This window comes from Carassius carassius, chromosome 16 (assembly GCF_963082965.1).
Source record: "Carassius carassius chromosome 16, fCarCar2.1, whole genome shotgun sequence".
In the NCBI taxonomy this organism is placed as follows: Eukaryota; Metazoa; Chordata; class Actinopteri; order Cypriniformes; family Cyprinidae; genus Carassius; species Carassius carassius.
Window position 1 is genome coordinate 5258508 of NC_081770.1, and position 22544 is coordinate 5281051.

Below are 22544 nucleotides of genomic sequence, written 5' to 3' on the forward strand. Positions count from 1 at the left end.
TCGCTCTGGAGACTACCCTAGGTGCTCAAATTGTCAGTGAGGAGGTATTACGCACAGTAATGATTGAAATTGAAGGCATCTTAAATTCTAAACCCATAAGCTATGTGTCTTCTGACATTGCTGACCCTGACCCGGTAACCCCTAACTTGCTGCTGATGGGGCGGCATGATGCTTCCCTTCCTCTGGTTACATATCCAGACTCTGAGCTGCACAGTCACCGTCAATGGCGTCACAGCCAGATCCTTTCTGATCATTTTTGGGCCCATTTCCTTAGAAATTATCTTCCCTCTCTCCAGTCCAGACAGAAGTGGCGCACAAATCATCCTAACCTACAACCTAACACTGTTGTTCTAATACTAGATCCTCAACTTCCCAGATCCCAATGGCCAGTGGGTAAGGTCATCTCCCTTCATCCCAGCAAAAATGGCCGTTGTAGGGTTGCTGATGTCCAAGTCAAGGACAGGACATATACAAGGCCCGTTGCCCGCCTCAATCCTTTTCCGGCCCTGCCCGATCTCCCCTGATTGATCAAATTTTCTCTAAAAATTTGGGGGCGGCTGTTGAAAAGCTATGTGTCCTTAAGCTTCAAGGTGCCAAGCATGTGCCACACCCCTCTTGGCTTGTTAATTTACGACTAACTTCTAGCTCCGCTCCACCCCCCCCCCCCCCTCCATGATCACTATAAATTGCACCTGTGCCCGCAGCACCTTCATTCTGGTGCACATGGATGCACTGTGCAGAGGACGGAGTTCTTTTTCCTTTGTTTTTTCCCTGCGTGTGTGTATTTGACCATGTAAGTGCTTTTTTGTTTGACACTTAACTATTATTCTGTATTTCTTAAGTTTGTCCTAAGTGTGTTTATTTTGCTGTATTTCCTGCTTAAGCATGTTCTTTAGTTATTTAGATATGTATTTGAGATTTATAGTATGAGTAGATGGCCTTATGCATTGTTTAAATTACGTTATCTCCTGTGAATTCAATGTTATGTTTATTGTTAACTAAATCATTGTAATTTTGTCCTTTTGTAGAAACCACACGCTCACACGTTCACACACATACACCCCTGCATACACACCCATTCCTAATACCTGATTTGGAAGGGAAATAAAGACCTTAACATCAGAGTGACTAGACTGGACCTGTTCTTATTGACAGCCCCATTGGCTTCAACCTAGCTACCTAAGCATCCTCCTACTCCTTTTCAATCAGTAAAGAAACATATTTCTATTACAATACCGTAAAATAAATAACTGTACTGTAAAATAAAAATTAGCAAAAAATTTGATCTGAACTGAAGTATTAATTAACTGAATACTTTTTTTAGAATGGCAAAATTACACTAATAATAAAATACACCAACATTAATATTTACTGCCATCTTAATTTATTTTCAAACATAAAACCTTGTATTTACGCAATACAGGATGGGATAACAAAAAATTTGTAGAAATACAGAAAAAAAAAACAAAAAAAAAAACAAGGACTTATGTACATTTTTCATGAAATCATAATTTTTGACTTAAGTAGTTTTGCCAATTGAAAAAGCCGAGGTCTCACCTCCAGGGAAGTCTTCCTGTGGGTAGTCGAATCGATGCGGCTGATACGACGACTGTTCAAAGGGATGCCGCGGAGGGAACTCGTCCTGCATGAAGTGTCCGAAGTTGTGTGGTGGTGGTGGCTGCTGAGGAGGAGGGAAGGGCCCGTGTAAATGCAGCAGATCCCTTTGGCCCCATGGTGATGCTTGATCAGGCTGGCTACTCCAAGGTGGCTGGTTGAACTGACTGCTCCAGGGGCCTGCGGAGCCCCCGTCCCAAGGGCTGCTCCAGTTCCACATGCCCCCATGGCTGTTCCAGGGGGGCCAGGGGGGCGGGGCTTGAAACGGGTCGAATGGCGGCTGGAGGCAGAAACATATATTAGTATCAGTGCTGGATTGAATAATAATAATAAAAATAAACCTTTAAGAAGGTCAAAGACAAATATTCTACTCTGAAAACAATACAAAAAAAATTTAACTGCAATAGGTGTCTATTTGATTTTTATTTGGAAAATAAACGAATCCATTCCTAATTTCAAATAACGTTCGAAAATAGTAATTAGTAATCTATTGCATTACTTTTCTGATTACATTTAGATAGGGCAGGGCAAGAAACCGATAATGATAATTATCACACAATATAAATTCTCTCGATAAACGATAACAAGAGTTCGATAAATGCCATCCATCCATCCATCTTCTTCTGTTATCCGGGGCCGGGTCAAGGGGGCAGCAGTCTAAGCAGAGAACCCCAGACTTCCCTCTCCCTAGACACTTCCTCCAGCTCTTCTGGGGGGACACCGAGGCGTTCCCAGGCCAGCCGGGAGACAGTCTCTCCAGCGTGTCCTAGGTCTTCCCCGGGGTCTCCTCCCAGTGGACTGGGAAGGCGTCCAGGAGGCATCCGGAACAGATGCCCGAGCCACCTCAGCTGACCCCTCTCGATGTGGAGGAGCAGCGGCTCTACTCTGAGCTCCTCCCGGGTGACTGAGCTTCTCACCCTATCTCTAAGGGATCGCCCAGCCACCCTGCAGAGAAAGCTCATTTCGGCCGCCTGTATCCGGGATCTTGTCCTTTCGGTCATGACCCAAAGCTCATGACCATAGGTGAGAGTAGGAACGTAGATTGACCGGTAAATCGAGCCTTACTTCACCACGACAGACCGGTACATCGACCGCATTACTGCAGAAGCTGCACCGATCCGTCTGTCAATCTCCCGTTCCATCCTTCCCTCACTCGTGAACAAGACCCCAAGTGACTAAAACTCCTCCACTTGAGGCAGGAACTCTCCACCAACCTGAAGTGGGCAAGCCACCCTTTTCTGACTGAGGACCATGGCCTCGGATTTGGAGGTGCTGATTCTCGTCCCAGCCGCTTCACACTCGGCTGCAAACCGTCCCAGTGCATGCTGAAGGTCCGGGCTTGATGAGGCCAACACGACAACATCATCCGCAAAGAGCAGAGACGAAATCATGTTGTCACCAAGCCTGACCCCCCCGGCCCCTGGCTGCGCCTAGAAATTCTGTCCATAAAAATCATGTACAGAACCGGCGACAAAGGGCAGCCCTGCCGGAGTCCAACATGCACCGGGAACAAGTCTGACTTACTGCTGGCAATACGAACCAAGCTCCTGCTCCGGTCGAACAGGGAACGGATAGCCCTTAGCAAAGGGCCCCGGACCCCATACTCCCGGAGCACCCTCCACAAGCCGCCGCGAGGGACACAGTCAAATGCCTTCTCCAAATCCACAAAGCACATGTGGACTGGTTGGGCAAACTCCCATGAACCCTCCAGCACCCTGTAGAGGGTATAGAGCTGGTCCAGTGTTCCACGGCCTGGACGAAAACCACACTGTTCCTCCTGAATCCGAGGTTCTACTATCGGCCGGATTCTCCTCTCCAGTACCCTGGCATAGACTTTCCCAGGGAGGCTGAGAAGTGTGATCCCCCTGTAGTTGGAACACACCCTCCGGTCCCCCTTCTTAAAAAGATGGACCACCACCATCCCAGAGGCACCATCCCCGACAGCCACGCGATGCTGCAGAGGCGTGTCAGCCAAGACAGCCCCACAACATCCAGAGACTTGAGGTACTCAGGGCGGATCTCATCCACCCCCGGTGCCTTGCCACCGAGGAGTTTCTTGACTACCTCTGTGACTTCAGCCCGGGTGATGGACGAGTCCACATCTGAGCCCTCAGCCTCTGCTTCCTCAATGGAAGACGTGACAGCGGGATTGAGGAGATCCTCGAAGTATTCCTTCCACCGTCCAACGACATCCCCAGTTGAGGTCAACAGCTCCCCACTTCTACTGTAAACAGCGTTGGTAGGGCACTGCTTCCCTCTCCTGAGGCGCCGGACGGTTTGCCAGAATCTCTTAGAGGCTGACCGATAGTCCTTCTCCATGGCCTCACCGAACTTCTCCCAGGCCCGAGTTTTTGCCTCCACAACCACCCGGGCTGTAGTCCGCTTGGCCTGCCGGTACCTGTCAGCTGCCTCAGGAGTCCCACAAGCCAACCAGGCCCGATAGGACTCCTTCTTCAGCTTGACGGCATCCCTTACTTCTGGTGTCCACCACCGGGTTCGGGATTGCCGCCTCGACAGGCACCGGAAACCTTACGGCCACAGCTCCGAGTGGCCGCTTCGACAATGGAGGTGGAGAACATGGTCCACTCGGACTCAATATCTCCAGCCTCCCTCGGGATCCGGTCGAAGCTCTGCCGGAGGTGGGAGTTGAAGATCTCTCTGACAGGAGACTCGGCCAAACGTTCCCAGCAGACCCTCACAGTACGTTTGGGTCTGCCGAGTCTGTCCAGCTTCCTCCCCGCCATCGGATCCAACTCACCACCAGGTGGTGATCGGTTGACAGCTCCGCCCCTCTCTTCACCCGAGTGTCCAAGACATACGGCCGGAGGTCGGATGAAACGACCACAAAGTCGATCATCGAATCATCAGTCGGAGAACTTTCCAGCACCCCTTCCAGAGACTCCAAGAAGGCCGGGTACTCTGCACTGCCGTTCGGCCCATAGGCACAAACGACAGTGAGAGACCTAGGCGCAGGGAAGCGACCCTCTCGTTCACCGGGGTAAACTCCAACACATGGCAGCTGAGCTGGGGGGCTATAAGCAAACCCACACCAGCCCGCCGCCTCTCACCATGGGCAACTCCAGAGTGGTGAAGAGTCCATCCTCTCTTGAGGAGTGTTGTTCCAGAACCCAAGCTGTGCGTAGAGGTGAGCCCGACTATCACTAGTCGGAACCTCTCAACCTCACGCACAATCTCGGGCTCCTTCCCCGCCAGTGAGGTGACGTTCCACGTCCCTAGAGCTAGTTTCCGTGTCCAGGGATCGGGCTGTCGAGGCCCCCGCCTTCGACTGCCGCCCGATTGTCTAAGCGCCGGCCCCTTACGGTCCCTCCTGTAGGTGGTGAGCCCACGGGAAGGCGGCCCCAAGTCGCTCCTTCGGGATGAGCCCGGCCGGACCCCGTGGGGGGAGTTCGATAAATGTTTGCAATATAAATTTCCTCAAACCATAAGAAGAGTTAGATAAATGTTCAATATAATGTTTATGAGGCAAAGGTGAAATGATAGAGCTCTAGTCGTTTGAAGCACATCACTTGGATTGTTTATCCGCTCGGTTGCTCGAGTGCGGCGCAAGCTTCACTAGAGCCGATGCGATAAACAGTGCTGTGAGATCCAGTGTAAAGCACTTGAATCCAGACAGTTTATAGCCAGGTGAAACACTGCCCAAAAAAAAAAAAAAAATTAAACTGCGCAACAAGTCAGAAGACTTTTTGATCTACTAACTGCACAATGGTATTACGCCAGAAATGTGGGTTTTCGCGTAAAATTTTATTCTATTATTAATGTAGACGTATTAAATGTATTGAAGGAGGATTAAGCTGTATTAAGTTATATTTTGTGATTAAGCTAAAATATAGCTTTTATACTAATTGTATTTAGTCTACTGTTTTTCATACACATAAAAGCCATATTACATTTTTACCATCATATTCAGGTGCTATATTTGTGGTTTTAACTGTGATTATCATAATCTAAATGTACGCTATTATGGAAGAACAATGGTTAAAAAAACAGCTCAAACAGTCAGAATAATGAAATTTTACCATATAAAAATGAGATTGCTACAATTTTTAAAGATATTACTGATTTTGATATTGAACATTAATCTGCATCTTAACTTAAGATACTATCAAATGTGTATTTCTAAAAGACAACTTTTTTATATTATTAATATTATCAGGCAACACAATCCTGTTTCTTGATTTGAAACAATAACACTCATTAGAACTTGCAGAACTTAATAAATACTTTTTTTTCTATAAGAAAATTATTTTTGTTATCCAAAAATTACTGGAAAAGTGTAGAGAATTAAAAACGAAGTGTTTGTCATGTTCTGACCATAAAGTACAGTGTAAAACTACAATTAACCATCTGGTTTTTACCACTTCCACATTGGAGCAAAAATCTGCCTTTAAACTTAAAAGAAATAAAAATGTGACATTTATCGTGATAATTATCGATATCGATTGATATGAAAAAAAATACAGTGATCTATTTTTGCCCAATTCACCAGCCCTTACTTTGACTTCTGATTTAATTTGTTCATCAAAAATCTTTTGAATATGATAACCTTGTGTATTAAACATTACAGTGGGTTGGTGAAAAAACAACAGAGGGTTTAAAAGCTGTTGAAGTTAAATTGTAAAAACTGTAAATATAACTATTTCAAAATAATACGAATATCTCTAATATGAAAAGTGGATAATCTTTTAGAATGAAACATTTAAAAGACAGAAAAAAATCAATTACGGACAATTTACTAACATTACGAGTAAAATGTAGGCAATAACAGTGACAGTAATCCGATTATGAGCATTTTTAAAACAAAGTATATTTTGATTTACAAATACCTAATATTTGGAATCGGAGTATGTAATCCAGATTTCATGTAATCAGTTACAGAGCTAGTATTAATACACAGCTACAAACAGTATAATACTGTAAGATATTCAAGTATTTTTTCACTCACAGGTTGTTGCGGGTTCCATGCCAGCATGTTGTGCAGCGGATTGAACCAAACGGGCAATGGAGGATTCGGATCTCCTGGAGAAAAAAAGTTTATAAATTAAATACACCTAATGCAAATGTCAATTTTGGAAAAATGCCGATATATCACACACACAAAAAAATGCGCTCAATAATTCGGCAATTCGAAAAAGGATTATATTGGGATTACAAAAAATGCGCAATATCAGCAGTTAATGGAAATGCTGTCATTTGGCAATACTTTTTAATCAACATTTATAAAATATTGCGCAAATCTGAAATGGAAATGCACCTATTGTGTTTAAGTGTTTTGTCTATTTATGTGAAGCACCTCTGCAGTCATAACACATCACCTCATAAAGACTAATAAAGCTCTAAACTTGGGAATGATAAAGGCAGAAAATGATAAAAAGAAAGATGATTGGAAATGATGTCACAAGACCACACTCATAAAATAATCATCACAACAAACTAGAGAATAAAAACACGTTATGTAAAAACTGACATATGCAATCTGGTGTTGGAAAGATGTTCTTTTTAAAAGAAGTCTTTTCTGCTCATCAAACCGACCAAAGTTAAAATTGTTAAATATTATTAAATTTTTTAAAAAAAAATACAGTTTTGTAGGTTATGCGTATTTGGCATGCTGTCCGAAAATAGAAATCTGAAATAGAAATCTCTTGTAACATTATAAATGGATTTTACTGTCACTTTCAATCAATTTGATGCATCCTCGCTGAATAAAAGCATTAAAATTCCTACCCCAAACATGTCAAATGTTTTTACGAGACTGACCTAACACTTACTTAAGATAATTAAAAAATGAAGACAAAAAATATATAATTACATTATAATATTAAAAAAATATATATATAAAATAAAATGTAATAGCTTATTAAAACATATTGTAAAAAAATATTTTTAAAATAATTTTTTACCAAGCTGAGAGGTCACCATTGCTGTCTGCTGCTGTTTCAGATTGTTCACAAACTCCTCGTGCTGTGTCTTCAGAGCCTGGATCTGCTGCTGGAAGGCCATCTGGATGGGCTGCACCACCGGAGCATACTCCGTGATGAGCGACGCCTGGACCACACACAACAGAGACAGCATGAGGAACACATTCTCCAGAGTTAAGCAGAAAATAAACACTGACAGCACGAGCTGCACCTGATACTGTCTCAGACCCAGGGCTGGACTCTGAAGCTGCTGAATGGTGACGTCATCAAAGTAACTGTTCTTCTCCCAGAGCAGCAGCAGCTGAAAACATGAAGAGCAACCACTCGTTTTCTGCTACAAGTCAAATTGGCACCATAAAGAAATTGCAAAATGGGAAGAAATGGGAATGATCTTACGCGGGTGATATTCTGCTGCTTATCTTCCTCTACTTCCAGGAAACTGGTGCAGTAAATGGGAACCACGACCTTCTGAAGAGCCGCCAAAAGATCCTTCTGATTATTCCTCTGACTGTGGAGAAAAATTAAGGTTCTGCTCAATACAGCTTTATACAGAAACTGCTAAATTAAATTCCAGGACTTTCAAAGCCTTTAAGAGCTACATTTTTGGTCTCACTTGTTAAACAATATAATTATTATCTTTCAAATTATTTATGTATTCAACTAATAAAACTAAATGATACAAATAAAGCACAGCACAAAATCATGCAACGACTGTGGCAACTTTAACATTTGAAAAGATATTATGACAAAGTTACCGCTTTCCTTATTCAAACTGATCTATTTTTCATGAACATATGATTGACCTGAAGAATGAAAGCTGTATCATACCACTTGGGAAATGATGAGCTATATTACCACTCATCAACAATATGATACTTCTATTTTCAATATACATGTTGCCCCTTGGTAATATTATTAGAAAATACGGAATTAGCTGATGATACTCAGCTATATATCTCAACGAGACCAGATGAAACTTCCCAATTATCTAAGCTAACAGAGTGTGTTAAAAATGTAAAAGATTGGATGACAAATAATTTTCTCCAATTAAATTCGGATAAGACAGAGATATTAATTATTGGACCAAAAAACACCACACAGAATCTTGTAGATTACAATCTGCAACTAGACGGATGTACTGTTACTTCCTCTACAGTCAGAAATCTGGGTGTTATATTGGACAGCAATTTGTCTTTTGAAAATCATATTTCCAATGTTACAAAAACCGCATTCTTCCATCTTAGAAACATTGCCAAGCTACGAAACATGTTATTTGTTTCTGATGCAGAAAAGCTAGTTCATGCATTCATGACCTCTAGACTGGACTATTGTAATGCACTTCTAGGTGGTTGTCCTGCTTCATCAATAAACAAGCTACAGGTCGTCCAAAATGCAGCAGCTAGAGTCCTTACCAGGTCAAGAAAATATTATCATATTACCCCAATTTTACAGTCTCTGCACTGGCTACCTATTAAGTTCCGTATCAGTTACAAATTATCATTACTTACCTATAAGGCCCTAAATGGTTTAGCTCCTGCGTGCCTAACTAGCCTTCTACCACGCTACAACCCATCACGCACCCTAAGGTCACAAAACGCTGGACTTTTGGTAGTTCCTAGGATAGCAAAGTCCACTAAAGGAGGTAGAGCTTTTTCACATTTGGCTCCCAAACTCTGGAATAGCCTTCCTGATAATGTTCGGGGTTCAGACACACTCTCTCTGTTTAAATCTAGATTAAAAACGCATCTCTTTCGCCAAGCATTCGAATAATGTATCTCTTAAATTGTGAATGTAGTTGCATCTGCATTTTTATTCTTTAGCTTGGGTTAAACTAATTTTACTTTGTTGGATCAGCAGCTATGCTAATGATGTCTCTATTTTGTCTCTATGTTTTGCTAACTAGGATTTACACAAGCTCCAGTCTGGATCCAGAACACCTGAGAAGAGATGATGCTGACCCTCAGAGGACCCCAGATGATGCTAACCTTGAATCAACAAACAGAACTAACAATTATTGCTACATGTGTGACTGCATCATATAATAACTATTAATTAATAATATTGATAGTTCATCATCTAGCTGACTACGTCTTGTATTATTATTATTTTTATTTTTATAAAATCCTGTCAAACGTGCACAAACTACAAGCTACTACTAAATATTGTAGAAACATAATTTTCTGTAAAGTTGCTTTGTACTGATTTGTATTGTAAAAAGCGCTATACAAATAAACTTGAATTGAATTGAATTGAACAATAGGTGTGTGACATACAGACTTAGCTCACGAGATATACAGATACTTGGTTGCCTAGAATGAGACAATAATCTATGGGACAGTCACAAGTCTCCCTGTTTTCATCCAAAATATCTTAAATTGTGTTCCCGAGATGAACAAAGCTTTACAGTTTTGGAACCACAAGGGGGTAAGTTATGAAGGTAATTTAATGGTTAAAAAATTTGCATACGCAGGGTAAGAGTTGTGGAAGTGTACATAAGACTGTAAGCGTAAATTAAATTTGCATGCACAAGATAAGCTTTGTAAAGGTGTAAATCGCGTTTTAAGTGCAAGAAAAAATGATTTGCAGATTTTTACTGTTACTCATAAGTGTAATTCAAGTTTTGTGAAATTGCAGCTTCATGCTAAAGCAAAATAAATAGAACTGCATTTCATACTTCCATTTTTCCGCGCTTACACTTTTGGCATGTTGTTTTCACTAAAAGATGGTCAAAAGCACTGCAAGCCTGTGAACAGTGAGTTGCAAGCCAAACCAACAGTTTAAAGAACTGCGAAACAGATCGGCTGCATAGAACCAATCTGTACGTGTTAAAAAAAAGTGTTGCAAATGTCTAAATCATTAAAGTCACCCCTAATAATTAAATCAAATTAAAATTATAAAAAAACATTTTAACTTAAAATAAACATGAACTGAAATCTTATTTCAGTTAGTTTTCAATGCAACATTTTCATTTAGTTTAAGTTAAAGTAAGAAAATGATTAAAACTAAAATTCAAATAAATTAAAAACTATATTAAGTATAAAAAAAATATTTTAACATTAAAATATTGTAACTTTTTACCTATAAATAAATATTTTCTATAATATATAATTGTATAAATATATGTAAATACTTATAATATATGTAAAGTAGTGGTGGGCCGTTATCGGTGTTAACGGGAGACTCTTATCGGGCTATAAAAAAAATATCGCCATTAATCTATTCTCAAAGTTGGGTTGGGAGCTGGGTCTATACTAAGCAAGCTATGATGACTTTCACCTTGATATTTTATATAACCGACTGGCTGAGGTCAGCCTAAAAAGATGCTCAGGACAGTTGACGGGCCACTGCTGTGCATCATCACGAAAGCTGATCTTTTTCACGTGTTTTTAAGCCTTACCGCTTGACGATTTAAACATTAAAGCATCCAAAAACAAGACGCGGAAAAGCTGAACAGAGCAGCTGGTTACTCGCGCACTGTGTTCGGTGTGCACGAGAGAGAGAGCCGCATATCATGGACAGCGAAAAGAAAAGAAAGGCGTCTCAAAACACTTGAACATTGAATTTGCTTATGTTTGCTCTTGTGCCAACAAATACATACAAAATATGTCAAAATATCCACCTTGGAAATTATGCTCGAAAAAACTGTCAGTTATTTCTTAAGTGAAAGTAAACAGTTGAGAAAAAAAATGGGATGTGTATTATATTGGATGCGTTCATCGTCTCTTAAAGTGACCGCGCCTAATTTAGCTACTAGCTGCTGTAATGTTAATCCAAGAAAATGAAAATCACCCACTGCTCTTGACTGAATTACTTTGTAGTTTTAATAGTCAAACCAAAAATTATTCAGACACCAGATATAATTTATATATATATATATATATATATATATATATATATATATATAGCAAAACTGTAATGTGAGAAATGATGAAGGTGTCAGAATAAATGTTGGATGATTGTATATTGCATTTTTACATTGAAGACTATCCAGTGCTATTTTACATTTAATTATTTGGTGTCTGTACCTTGACACCTACAAACTTGAAAAAAAAAAACGTAAACATTGGTGTGAAACAGGCGTAAGGTTGTTTGCACCTTGTGCAATGTGGAATTTTTCAAGAACTTTGTGATGCATTTTGGAAACAGGAGATGAGCCCCTTTTCTAATGCACCACCTAGCTTGATAAACCCCTTCTCAAAGACTTACTGTTTGTCAATTTTATTTGGGTAACACACATATTCTGAATGCCTTCGGCAGAATTCGAATGAGCCATTTTTATCTAGATTAATCTAGATTAATTTCAAGATCACAGTGAGATTAATCTAGATTAAAAAAGTTAATCTATACCCACCACTAATGTAAAGCTAAGAAAAACTGCACGTGCATAAAATACAAAAACGAATTCAAAATATTAATGTTTTAATACTATCATAGCATAATAAAAATACTAAAATAACACTTCCCAAACAGCTGATTTAATTATTCAAAATGCTTTATAATTTGACTCAACAGTTCAGATAAAATCTCCATCTCTCACCAGTGATGCAGGACGCAATTGGTCAGATAGATGAGGTGTAGGCGGAGCTCGAATTGCGCCCCGTCTGCAATGATGCGGTCTCTGAGATGCGACGCCATCAGCTCGCAGTGCGGCGGGGTTTTAGCATTACTGAGCATCCAGTCCTTTCCAGCCTGAGAACGAGAAATAACCAGATAATGACTAATCTGAGGCATATCAGACAGAGTGGGAGTGCCGTGAGTGAAGCAAGTTTCCTGGCTCGTACCGCTATGACTTCTTTGGTGCAGGTGTCTATTATGGGCTGCAGCAGGTTATCAAACTCGTTCATGTCCAGCTGTGTCTCCACCAGCAGCTTCTGCATCTGCTGCTCCATCGCCACAGAGATAGCGGCCGTCACTTGCTCCTGAAACCCCAAAACACATTTACTTAACAAAATATATCAATGTTCAATGGTATGGGATCAGTAACACTATTTTTGGGTATGAAATTAAAGGGGTCATCGGATGCTCATTTTCCACAAGTTCAATGTTCAATGTTCAATTTATTTATAAAGCACACAATAATACAACAGAAGTTGACCACAGTGCTGTACAAAGAGTAAGCTAGCAATCATAAAAACACATTTCAATTCTAAACATTGCCATAGACAACCTTATAATCCAAGCGGCATTAATAATTACCTATTACACCACTAGCACAGCACTCATGAATGATCTAATGCCAAAGTGAAAAAGTAAGCTTTCAGTTGTCGTTTAAACTCTGTAAGAGAGGAGCATTCTCTGATATAAGGAGGTAAACTGTTCCACAGCTTGGGAGCAGTGGCTGCAAAAGAGCGATCTCCTCTCATTTTCCTATACGTCCGCGGGACTACCAAGAGGTTTAATGACTCGGAGCACAGTGCTCTCTTTGGTTTATTCACCTGGATTAGATCAGCTATATATATCGGAGCATTACCATGTAGGGCCTTAAAAACAAATAAAAGTATCTTAAAATTAATCCTATAGAAAACCGGCAACCAATGTAGTTCTCTTAATACAGGGGTAATATGCTCATTTTTCCAAGTGCCTGACAGTAACTTTGCGGCCACATTTTGGACTAGTTGCAGTCTGTTTAAACTCAACCTAAAGTTGAAGGTTGATGATTCTTTAGGGTTTAATGAAAAGTCTATAACATACTTTGTTACGTTTTTCCTCTATGACCCGCATTTCTGAAACGCGTCGATTTTTAGAAAGCTCATCGGTCTGAAATGTGAGGTGTGCTTTGATTGGCCAGCTATCCAGTGCTTTGTGCTTGGCAGAATACCTCAAGCATGTGACGGGAATAATTGCTGTGATGTTACTCCTACTTTCTTTGCGTGAAGATTTGGGCGGCATTATGCAAATCTTCCCACATCGTGATGTAGACATGTGAAGGCATGTTTAGAATGAGCAGTTTTTTTGGGGGGGGGGGGTTGACTTCACTTTTATCAGGAAAAGAAAACAGATCTTCTTTATGCACCAAGAGCTTGTAACACTCCATAATCGCACATCTTATGAACCCTTTCAAAACAAAAACAAGCAAATTTTGCATCCGATGACCCCTTTAATACTGTTACAGTAAAGGACATTTAAATTGATTTCTACTTTAAATAAATAGTGTTCTTTTTAAACTTTCTGTTCATCAAAGAATCCTGAAAAACAGAATGTATCACAGTTTCTACAAAAATATTCAGCAGCACAACTGTTTTCAACACTGATAATAATCAAAAATTCTTGAGCAGCAAATCAATATAAGTCCAATGTTTACCGGGAGCCAGAGTGCCTGACATCTTGACAAATTTAAAAGTGCTGGCTAATGCTAAGCATAAATTCAGTAAGAATGTTATACATGCCCACGCTAATGATGTTTGCCTTCGCCAGTCACGAGACGGAATAACGGTCCTCTGTATCGGCGAATACCAAAAATAAAAGTATCGTATCGGACGAGTACTGGTAAAAGTGGTATCGGTGCAATCCTACTAAAAATAACATTAAAGAGTGCACACACCTGTCCGAGGCTGAGCAGGTGTTGCTCCTGCTGCTGCAGGTTCCACTGGCTTTGCTGGATCAGCTCCTCCACAGACGGCGTGGACGGCGGCGGGAGAATCGGCACGGGAACATCTGCGACCTCTTTATCTAGCATGGGGATATGACATATTGAACTGCCTGCAAATAACTGAGGGGAAATGAAATCAAGTGAAATCAAGCTGCACAAGTTTAGATATCATGTATGCAGCAAAAAAACAGTGCAGGGAAGTAACGTTCTCAGCTTTAAAATTTGCTGAAAATATACTCACCAATATACGCAATATACTATGCAGTGAATGGGCGTCTTCAGAATGAGAGTCCAAACAGCTGATAAAATTATCACAATAGTCCACAAGTAATCCACACCACTCCAGTCCATCAATTAATCTCTTGAGAAGCAAAAAGCTGCGTGTTAGAAACAAACCCAGGCGTTTTAACTTCATACTGTTGCTTCTGGTCAAAATATGAGTCCATATTAATCCATAAATCCTCCAGTGAAAAAGTCCATCTCCTGTTGTCTCTCACATCAAGAAGATCCATCCACATATCCATTTAGAACAGTTTGGACTGTGCAGATTTCAGAACAATTCAGACCAGACCACTTTGTAAATTCAGACAAGTCTCACTATAAGTAAAAATGCATTGATGATGGATTTTAATTGATTACTTGAGGATTTCTATCAGCTGTTTAGACTCATTCTGACGGCTCCCATTCACTCCAGTGGATTCATGGCTGAGAAAGTGATGTAATGCTATGTTTCTCCAAATCTGATGAAGAAACAAATCTAGATCTAGGACAGTCTAAGGGTGAGAATATTTTCAGATAATTATCATGTTTGGTTGACCTATTTTATTAATTCTTCAAATTCCTAAATAGGAGAGTTTTTTTTTAGTTTCAACCAATTATATATTTACATTTAGCAGAAACTTATCCAAAGTGACTTACAAATCAATACAATAGAAGAAAAATAAAAGAGCAATTATATGCAAGGGCTTAAACAAGTCTAAGTTGGCTTAACGCAGTGAACGTAGCAAGGTTTTTTAAAAATTGTATAATAAAAAGTAAACATTAAATAGGAAAAGAATAGAACAAGCTAGTGTTACTGAATAAGTAGTTAATAAATGAATAGAGTGCAAGCCTTCCTCCACCAATTGTAAGAATTTCGAAAACAAAAACATAGGTTAATTCAGAGAGCACACATGAATAACAAAATCCCCAAGAATTAAAATATCACAACATGGCACAACGTGCGATTAAAAACTCTGAAAACTGCTGAATAAAATCCTTATTGTACCACGGAGGTCACTTGATCTGGAAAGCATCTGCTGTGTACAAACATCTGACAGACGTCTGTAAGATGTCAGTTTTACTACCGTTCTAGATCATAAAAATCTTAAAAGACATCTAATAGATGTGTATTTGACATCTAAAAGGAAATTTCCAATAGACACAAGCAAGTCTGCCACCCCGGCCAGTAGCTCTAGGGGTAGAGCAGCACGATTAATCGACTGCGATTTAGTTGGGCTAATTTTGAGAAGCAATTGGCCAGGTTTTGTTTTGAAAACTTGGCAATCCTGATCTGAACTGCCGTGCTGGATACATACTAGGAGCGCCTTTACTGACTAGATGTGCATGAAAATCGCCTTCGATTTTTTGCACAACCCTAGTTTAATCTTCTGTTTATTCAGCAACCACTATTTGGATTTCCTGGTTTTCTTCTGCGAGGCGTATTTAGCTATTTAGCGTATTAAGAAGCCAAAAGCTTCTGAAATTATGCCTTTTAAATATCAATATATTTTGAACAGAGTGTCTATTTACACTAAGTGCATTCAAATTTAGTTTTTCAGCAATTTTGACACCCCTAGAATAGTTGTCTGGAAAAAGTTAAATCAGAGGATCCATTTCGCCGACATTAAAGGGTTAGTTCACCCAAAAATGGAAATTCTGTCATTAATTACACTCATGGCGTTCCAAATCTTCGGAACACAAATTGAGATTGTTTTGATTAATTCTGAGAACTCTCTGACCCTCCATAGACAGCAATACAACTGAAACGTTCCCAGGTGCAGAAACGTAACAAGGACATCGGTAAAATAGTCCATGTGATACCAGTGGTTCAGCCGTAATTTTACAAAGCTACGAGAATACTTTTTTGTGCGCAAAAACAATAATATCAAATCAGCGTTGTTTACGTTTAAAATTTACGATTTCATTTCAATTTATCGGGCAGCCCTAATGTTGCCCACAGCACTATAGTGAAATCCCAGAAAGCATAGTCCGAGCGTCCACAGCTATTTAACACTACGCATTGTCTGGTATGAATCTACCACTCATTCATAAAGAGACCGCAGTTCTAGATTCTAGGTTTATGTTTATCATTGTCATATACATAAGTGTAATAATATATAAGTGTAATTATAACTGTAAAGTTTTGTAAAAATGCTACATAGATTTTTTTTTAATAGGTTAACAGTAAGTTCCCACAGGGAAAAACTGTAAAAGATCTAACCAGACATTTCATGTAATTTTTTTTTCCCACATAATTTGTAATGGTTTTACTGTTTGTAATAATAATTGTATCGGGTGACTGTAATGGTGTCTGTTGGTCTCTACTAGTAATTGGTAACCTTCTATTCATGGCTTTGTTAAAGCCGCTAAATCCTAACCCTGATAGCACACGTACATCTCATAGACGTCTATTATTTGACGTCTGCATTTATATCTACAAGACATATTTTTTACGGTGTCTGCACATCTGCAGTATGTCTAAAGGACGTTTCCTTTTAGATGTCAAATAGATGTCTATCAGATGTCTTCAAGATGTTTATGATTTAGAATGTATGTAAAACTGACATCTGAAAGACGTCTGTCAGACATTTGTAGACAGCAGATGCTTTCCAGGGGTGCGTTTCCCAAAAGCATAGTTGTTAAAATGTTAGCAACTTAGTTGGTTGGCAATGGGAAATTGTATAACTTAGTTAGCACATATGGTTTTGGGAAATGCACCCCAGATCAAGAGATCTTTAAAAGACATCTTGCAGACGTACGTGTGCTATCTGGGAATGTAATATGTCCCAAAACACACCTTTTAATGGTTTTAGTGGTTAAAAGTTGATGGTTTGTAATGTTTGTAATGGAAATCATTTGAATTTCTGAGATGGTTTGTTTTGGTTAGCAGAGTCACCATGATTTTTGTAATGTTATCTGCCATAAATACAGTAAAGCTGTAATATTGTGAAATAGTAGTGATTGTCTGTAGTTGTGGTGGGCCTAACGTTATTCGGGAGAACTTCCAGGGCCGTTTAAGACATCCAGTCCATCCCTGGGGATGAACAATTAATGACAGAATTTTCATATTTGGGTGAACTTTCCCTTTAAGCCAGGTTTCAGAAAGAAACAACATCCAAATCACGTTGTCATTTAATCAAACGCCTTATTTGAGAGCAATGCCATCTGTACTGTACCAGACTCCAATGGGAGCGATGAAGTCCCATTCGAGAACACATCCGATTCGATATAACTCAGATTGGTGAGATGTATTCCTCTCGGAAGCCTGTTTCGTCGAGCCAACTGGTTTCTCTCGAGCACCTCCGCCGCTTTCGCTTTAATATGATTCCCTGCTCGGCTGCCACGCTTTCGCCGACGATCAGTCCCAGGCTGCTGCGAGGACAAAGTCCTTTTTTTGCTCCGAGTGACATCTGCCATCAGTGCACGAATGTGAATCAAAGTTTTGCAGTCGTAAATCCAAAGAGAGTACTTTGGGTTAATAAAACATACAAATATAAGCAGGAACTGTAAAATAGACAACACCGAGTGAAGGCCAGCCAACACTATACACGGTGCCATCTTGAATTGTTTATCAATTCATGAGCCCAGAAAGCCGCCTGGGTTGCCATGTCCCAGAAAAAAATCCACCCTAAAAAAATTAAATTAGCCCAATTTTTGACAGCTGCTTTATATTCCATTAATGCACTTTAAAATAGCCTAAACCTTTTAATTTTATCTATTTTATGTCTTTCAATTTTGCGAGGTTGTTTATATGTAGTATGTGCATTTTTAATTGATTTTTCAGCTTTTTCATTTTTGTTTTCATTATAACATTTAAAATTAGGGCTGGGCAATATGGCCTGAAATATTCTGACTTAGTCATAGTCATACTATGTCAATATTTATATTACAATTACCATTAATATGAATAAGTCATGGTCATACTATGTCACTATTTCTATCACAATTACCATTAATATGAATTAGTCATAATCATACTGTCAATATGTATATCACAATTACCATTCATATGAAAGGAAATGCTCCCCACATGTTTGTTAGACCTTGAGAACGAATGAAACTTTTTAAGCCACCTTTTAATTTAGGGCCTTATGAAATCTGTTTTATTTTCCCCTAAATTCTGTGTTTTCCATTTTAAGTATTTTATGATTATACACATTTATCATCAAAAATCATGTCTGATGAAATGGATTAATACAACTTTTTAAAACAATTGAATTTATCTTAAGAATATAAAGTAAAATATAAGATAATATAAAACAATTGAATTTACAACAAAACGTTGCATTTTTATTTTTTTGTAAAGTAAGATCCTGCACAAGACCAAAAAAATATGTTTGATAAAATGTTTCTGTTCAAATTTCTTAACGTTTATGTTTTTCATTTGAAGTTTTTATGGTGAAAAGCTCTCAAGTGACTCTCAGAGAGGCTCTAGAGATGAAGTTCATGTGTTCATGCACTCATTTAGGGAGACACAAACGATGCAATAAAGGTGGCCGCAGTACATTATAAAACTAGCCCACGCAATCCGTGGTGGAGGGAAATTTTTCCTGTGACTGCATTTTCAAAATAGCCCAATAAGTGTAGTGGAACTATGACGCAGGGTTGCCAGGTTTTCACAACAAAACCCACCCAATTGCTACTCAAAGCTAGCCCAAAACTAAGTATATTTAAATGACAAGTATTCTGAAGGGTTAAATACAATTTTATTTTATTTTATTTTTATTTTATTTTTTTGGGTGGGGATCAGCTGGTAAAAATTAGCATTTCAGGGGCAAAATATCACGTTTTTGTGGTCTCTTAAATCCGCGGCAGCCCAAAAGTAGCCCAATTCTGCAGAAAAATCCTTCATGTGCACTTTATTATGTCTTGCGTACTCAAAGGAACACTCAACTATTTTTGAAAATAGGCAAATTAATAAATAAATTGGTAAATAGACTACCATTGGAAGTTAGCTGGGGGATATTGCGCCATATGCACCAATGGCAGCAAAGTTCCTTGATTATTACACCTGAATGAGAGTATAGTTCCTAGCCATATCGGCCTAGAAAATCACAACATTTCATTTTCCGTCGGTCTTCGTATACGATGTAACTAAAGAAGAGTCGAGTTTTAAATAGGAAAAATATTGTAACTCTTTGGTCATTTTTGAGCGAGATGCTAACGGTCTAATCAGATTCAATTATCTATGCTAAGCTACAGCTAAAGTGCTACCGCCAGACCCAGACAGAGATCGGCTGAACGGATTCGAAAACAGAATCTATCTATCTGTCTGTCTGTTGCTGACAGACTGTATTGCTTTCAAAACACTCAAACTTTCAGCTTTAAAAACTCATTTAAACGTCAAACTATTTCAGACTGAAAACCATCAAACTTAAAATGTTATAAAATTCTTTCCCAACCCAACTTAAAGTGTGTCTTGACAACTTTTATCAGATTAGTTGAAACATTTTTAACGACACGTTTGTAGGATAGAAAGGAAAAGGTAATATTCTCTTATTAGCTTCTTTCACCAAGCCCCCCCTAAAAAAAAAAAAAAAACAAGCCACACTAATAAAATTAAATTAAATTAAAAACATATTATACATAAACTTAATATTTCATGGTATGATTGTGTATTGACCACACTTTCAACAAAACCTTAGCGATGGGTTCTAAACAGGTGTTTTTAGGCATGTTTGCCTGAGTTTTTGTTGCACTACACACTTCTGACCAGCAGGCGTCAGCAGCGCGAGGAGTTTGGAGCGATTCAAAACAGTGAATCATTGATTCAAAGCTACTCCATTAGATGGCGCAAACTTTGTTAATGAGTGAGTTGTTCAGTTGACCAAGAATATCGTTAGCGTTAATGTGTATGTATACGTGAACAGAAACTGCTGGTGGCTCTTCAAAATTAGGTCAGTCTATCAGTGCACTGGACACAGTAAAAAAAAATATCTTCATTTTTGGGATGATTTCACATGTAAGTTAATCTTGTTAAAGACCAGGGTGGCATGCATTCTGTTTTTAGCAGTGGGTGTTTCCAGTAGTATTTGGAGCCGTTCTCTCATGCAAATTACATCTGTGACTAGATTATAGGCATGCTGGTGCTTTGATTGATTCACCCAGATGTGTGTTTGTGTGAGTACTAAACAGACAGGTCACACGCTTTACTGAACATTTATCAGGAGAGGTGTTTAATAAGAAAACACGTGCTGGGGCATGTTGTCACACGGAGCGGGAAATATGAAATACAGAAAAAAGTCATTTTCCTCAACACATCTGGAATTAAAATGTATAACTGCCTATTTAATGGATTTTAAGATAAATTTAAGGAGCAAAACGAGCATAATTCAACAGGAAAATTGAAAAGCATAAACATGTTTTGCCCAATAGAAACTAGAATAACACCATGCATAAAGGATATATGGCAACTTGCCTCAATCGGACAATTAAAACATAAGATACCACTTTTAATCATAGTTCTTGTGCTAAATAAATAAATAGGGCAAAGCAGAATTTCTGATTGTAAATCCTGCCAGCTTCCCAATATAAAAGTTTCATAGCTATCACGGCTTTTATGATTAACAACTACCTTTAAAGTGACCTTTAATGTAAAGTAATTGAAGAATCACCCATATAATGTCTCTAAATGATGCATTCCCAACTGTCCCACTAATCATCACCATTCCCCATGTTTACAAATGATGACAAAAAAAACCTTTTCACGTCCACTGACGAGAAGAATACTGGCGCCAGGCCTCAAATCTAGCCCAGCACGTCCCACCCATTCTCCATGACCTCTAATTATGTCATGTGAAAAGAGCCATGTCCCATTGAAAACCTGGCTTAATCAAACCCCATTAATTCCGCTGGCTTCCCATATTATCCCCATCAGCCTGTTAACTTCAGCCTGCGCCGTGTCAAGGGAGCAAAATAATAGATTACGCAATTAATTTAGTCGTTAGAGACTTAATTGTTCTCAATGAATACAGTAACTCTGTGGGGGTGTCCTGTGATTCAGAGCATCAGGATTTTCCCTCAGTAAACATAGGATCACTCGGCAAAATATGCTGCTTTAAGTTGTGTTTTTTTGTTATAGCTCTTACAGGGATCACAAATAATTATCACCACTTTATCACCATTTTAAATCTAGTTTGTCAAACTTAAAGCACAATTGACAATAGAATACCAATGAGATTTAACTATATCAAATTGCTGTATACAGTTATTATACTAATATATATTTATATATATATATATATATATATATATATATATATATATATCATTTTTATTTGAACATTATCTTAAATTTAAAAATGCAATATTATATAATGTTATATTAATTATAATACAAGTATAATATAATATATAGGCTAACACAGTTTTTTTCACATTGAAGTAATGATATTTTTGGCATAATAAAAATATTTATCAATACAAATGTCAAACTGCAAACAAAAATTAACTGCATAACAAATAGACTTAATTTACAGTATTTTACAGTACTTTTGAACTTTAGTTTCACAGCATTTTCATGTTTTAATGTCCATAAAATGAGACAAGCAGAGGAAATTTAGTAGCTGAGGTCACGGATTAACCCTTGGTTTACTTGTTACCAGATGTCTGACTAAAGGAATTGGTGCAGTATTTTTCCAGTCAGTTCATGTAGAGATTTTCAGTCATGTAAAATTTCAGTCTTGGATGATATGTCACCCAGACTGTGTTATGAAAGCATCTAACCTACTACTAAAAAAAAAAACCCTGTGAACTGAATGTGAGATTATAAAATGGACGTTAAACACAACAGACTGACCCACATTCAAAGCATGAGAGTGGAAAAGCTGCATATTTCCCTCGGCCTGGCGAACAAAGCTTTTCGCAGTGGCTGAACTTCTGCTTTCCCATGATTCCTTTGTGCCAGTCCAGCTGAACGCATGCCTACCCTCAACCCAGCCGCCCGTCTGCCAAGATGTGCAGCGGTCAGTGGCTGCTCGGGCTCAGCCTGGCCACTAATCCTCGCACTGAACTCATCCTGGCCTGCGGGAAAAAGCTCTAATTGGGGGATTTTCTCCATCATTAACCTTGATGAGCAGCCTTCCCACCCTCCGTTCCCATCCGCACAATCGCTAATACTTCCTACCTTGATCACTGCAAAGTTC

The 22544-nt window shown here is 39.0% G+C and overlaps 1 protein-coding gene across 7 annotated transcripts in view; it reads right to left on the reverse strand.

Annotated features, from left to right (window-relative positions):
- LOC132159495 (calcium homeostasis endoplasmic reticulum protein-like) overlaps positions 1 to 17964 on the reverse strand; it is a 32772-nt gene extending 14808 nt beyond the window's left edge. For all 7 annotated transcript variants that reach the window (XM_059569023.1, XM_059569022.1, XM_059569021.1 and 4 more), the window contains exons 1-9: positions 17577 to 17964; positions 14092 to 14219; positions 12332 to 12469; positions 12088 to 12239; positions 7947 to 8058; positions 7762 to 7851; positions 7533 to 7677; positions 6578 to 6651; positions 1558 to 1894 (exon numbers count right to left, since the gene is read on the reverse strand). In XM_059569023.1, the coding sequence (XP_059425006.1) occupies positions 1558 to 1894; positions 6578 to 6651; positions 7533 to 7677; positions 7762 to 7851; positions 7947 to 8058; positions 12088 to 12239; positions 12332 to 12469; positions 14092 to 14219; positions 17577 to 17958 (1558 nt within the window). In that variant the 5' untranslated portion in view covers positions 17959 to 17964. The remainder of the gene's footprint in view (positions 1 to 1557; positions 1895 to 6577; positions 6652 to 7532; positions 7678 to 7761; positions 7852 to 7946; positions 8059 to 12087; positions 12240 to 12331; positions 12470 to 14091; positions 14220 to 17576) is intronic.
- Positions 17965 to 22544: the final 4580 nt, after the last annotated feature.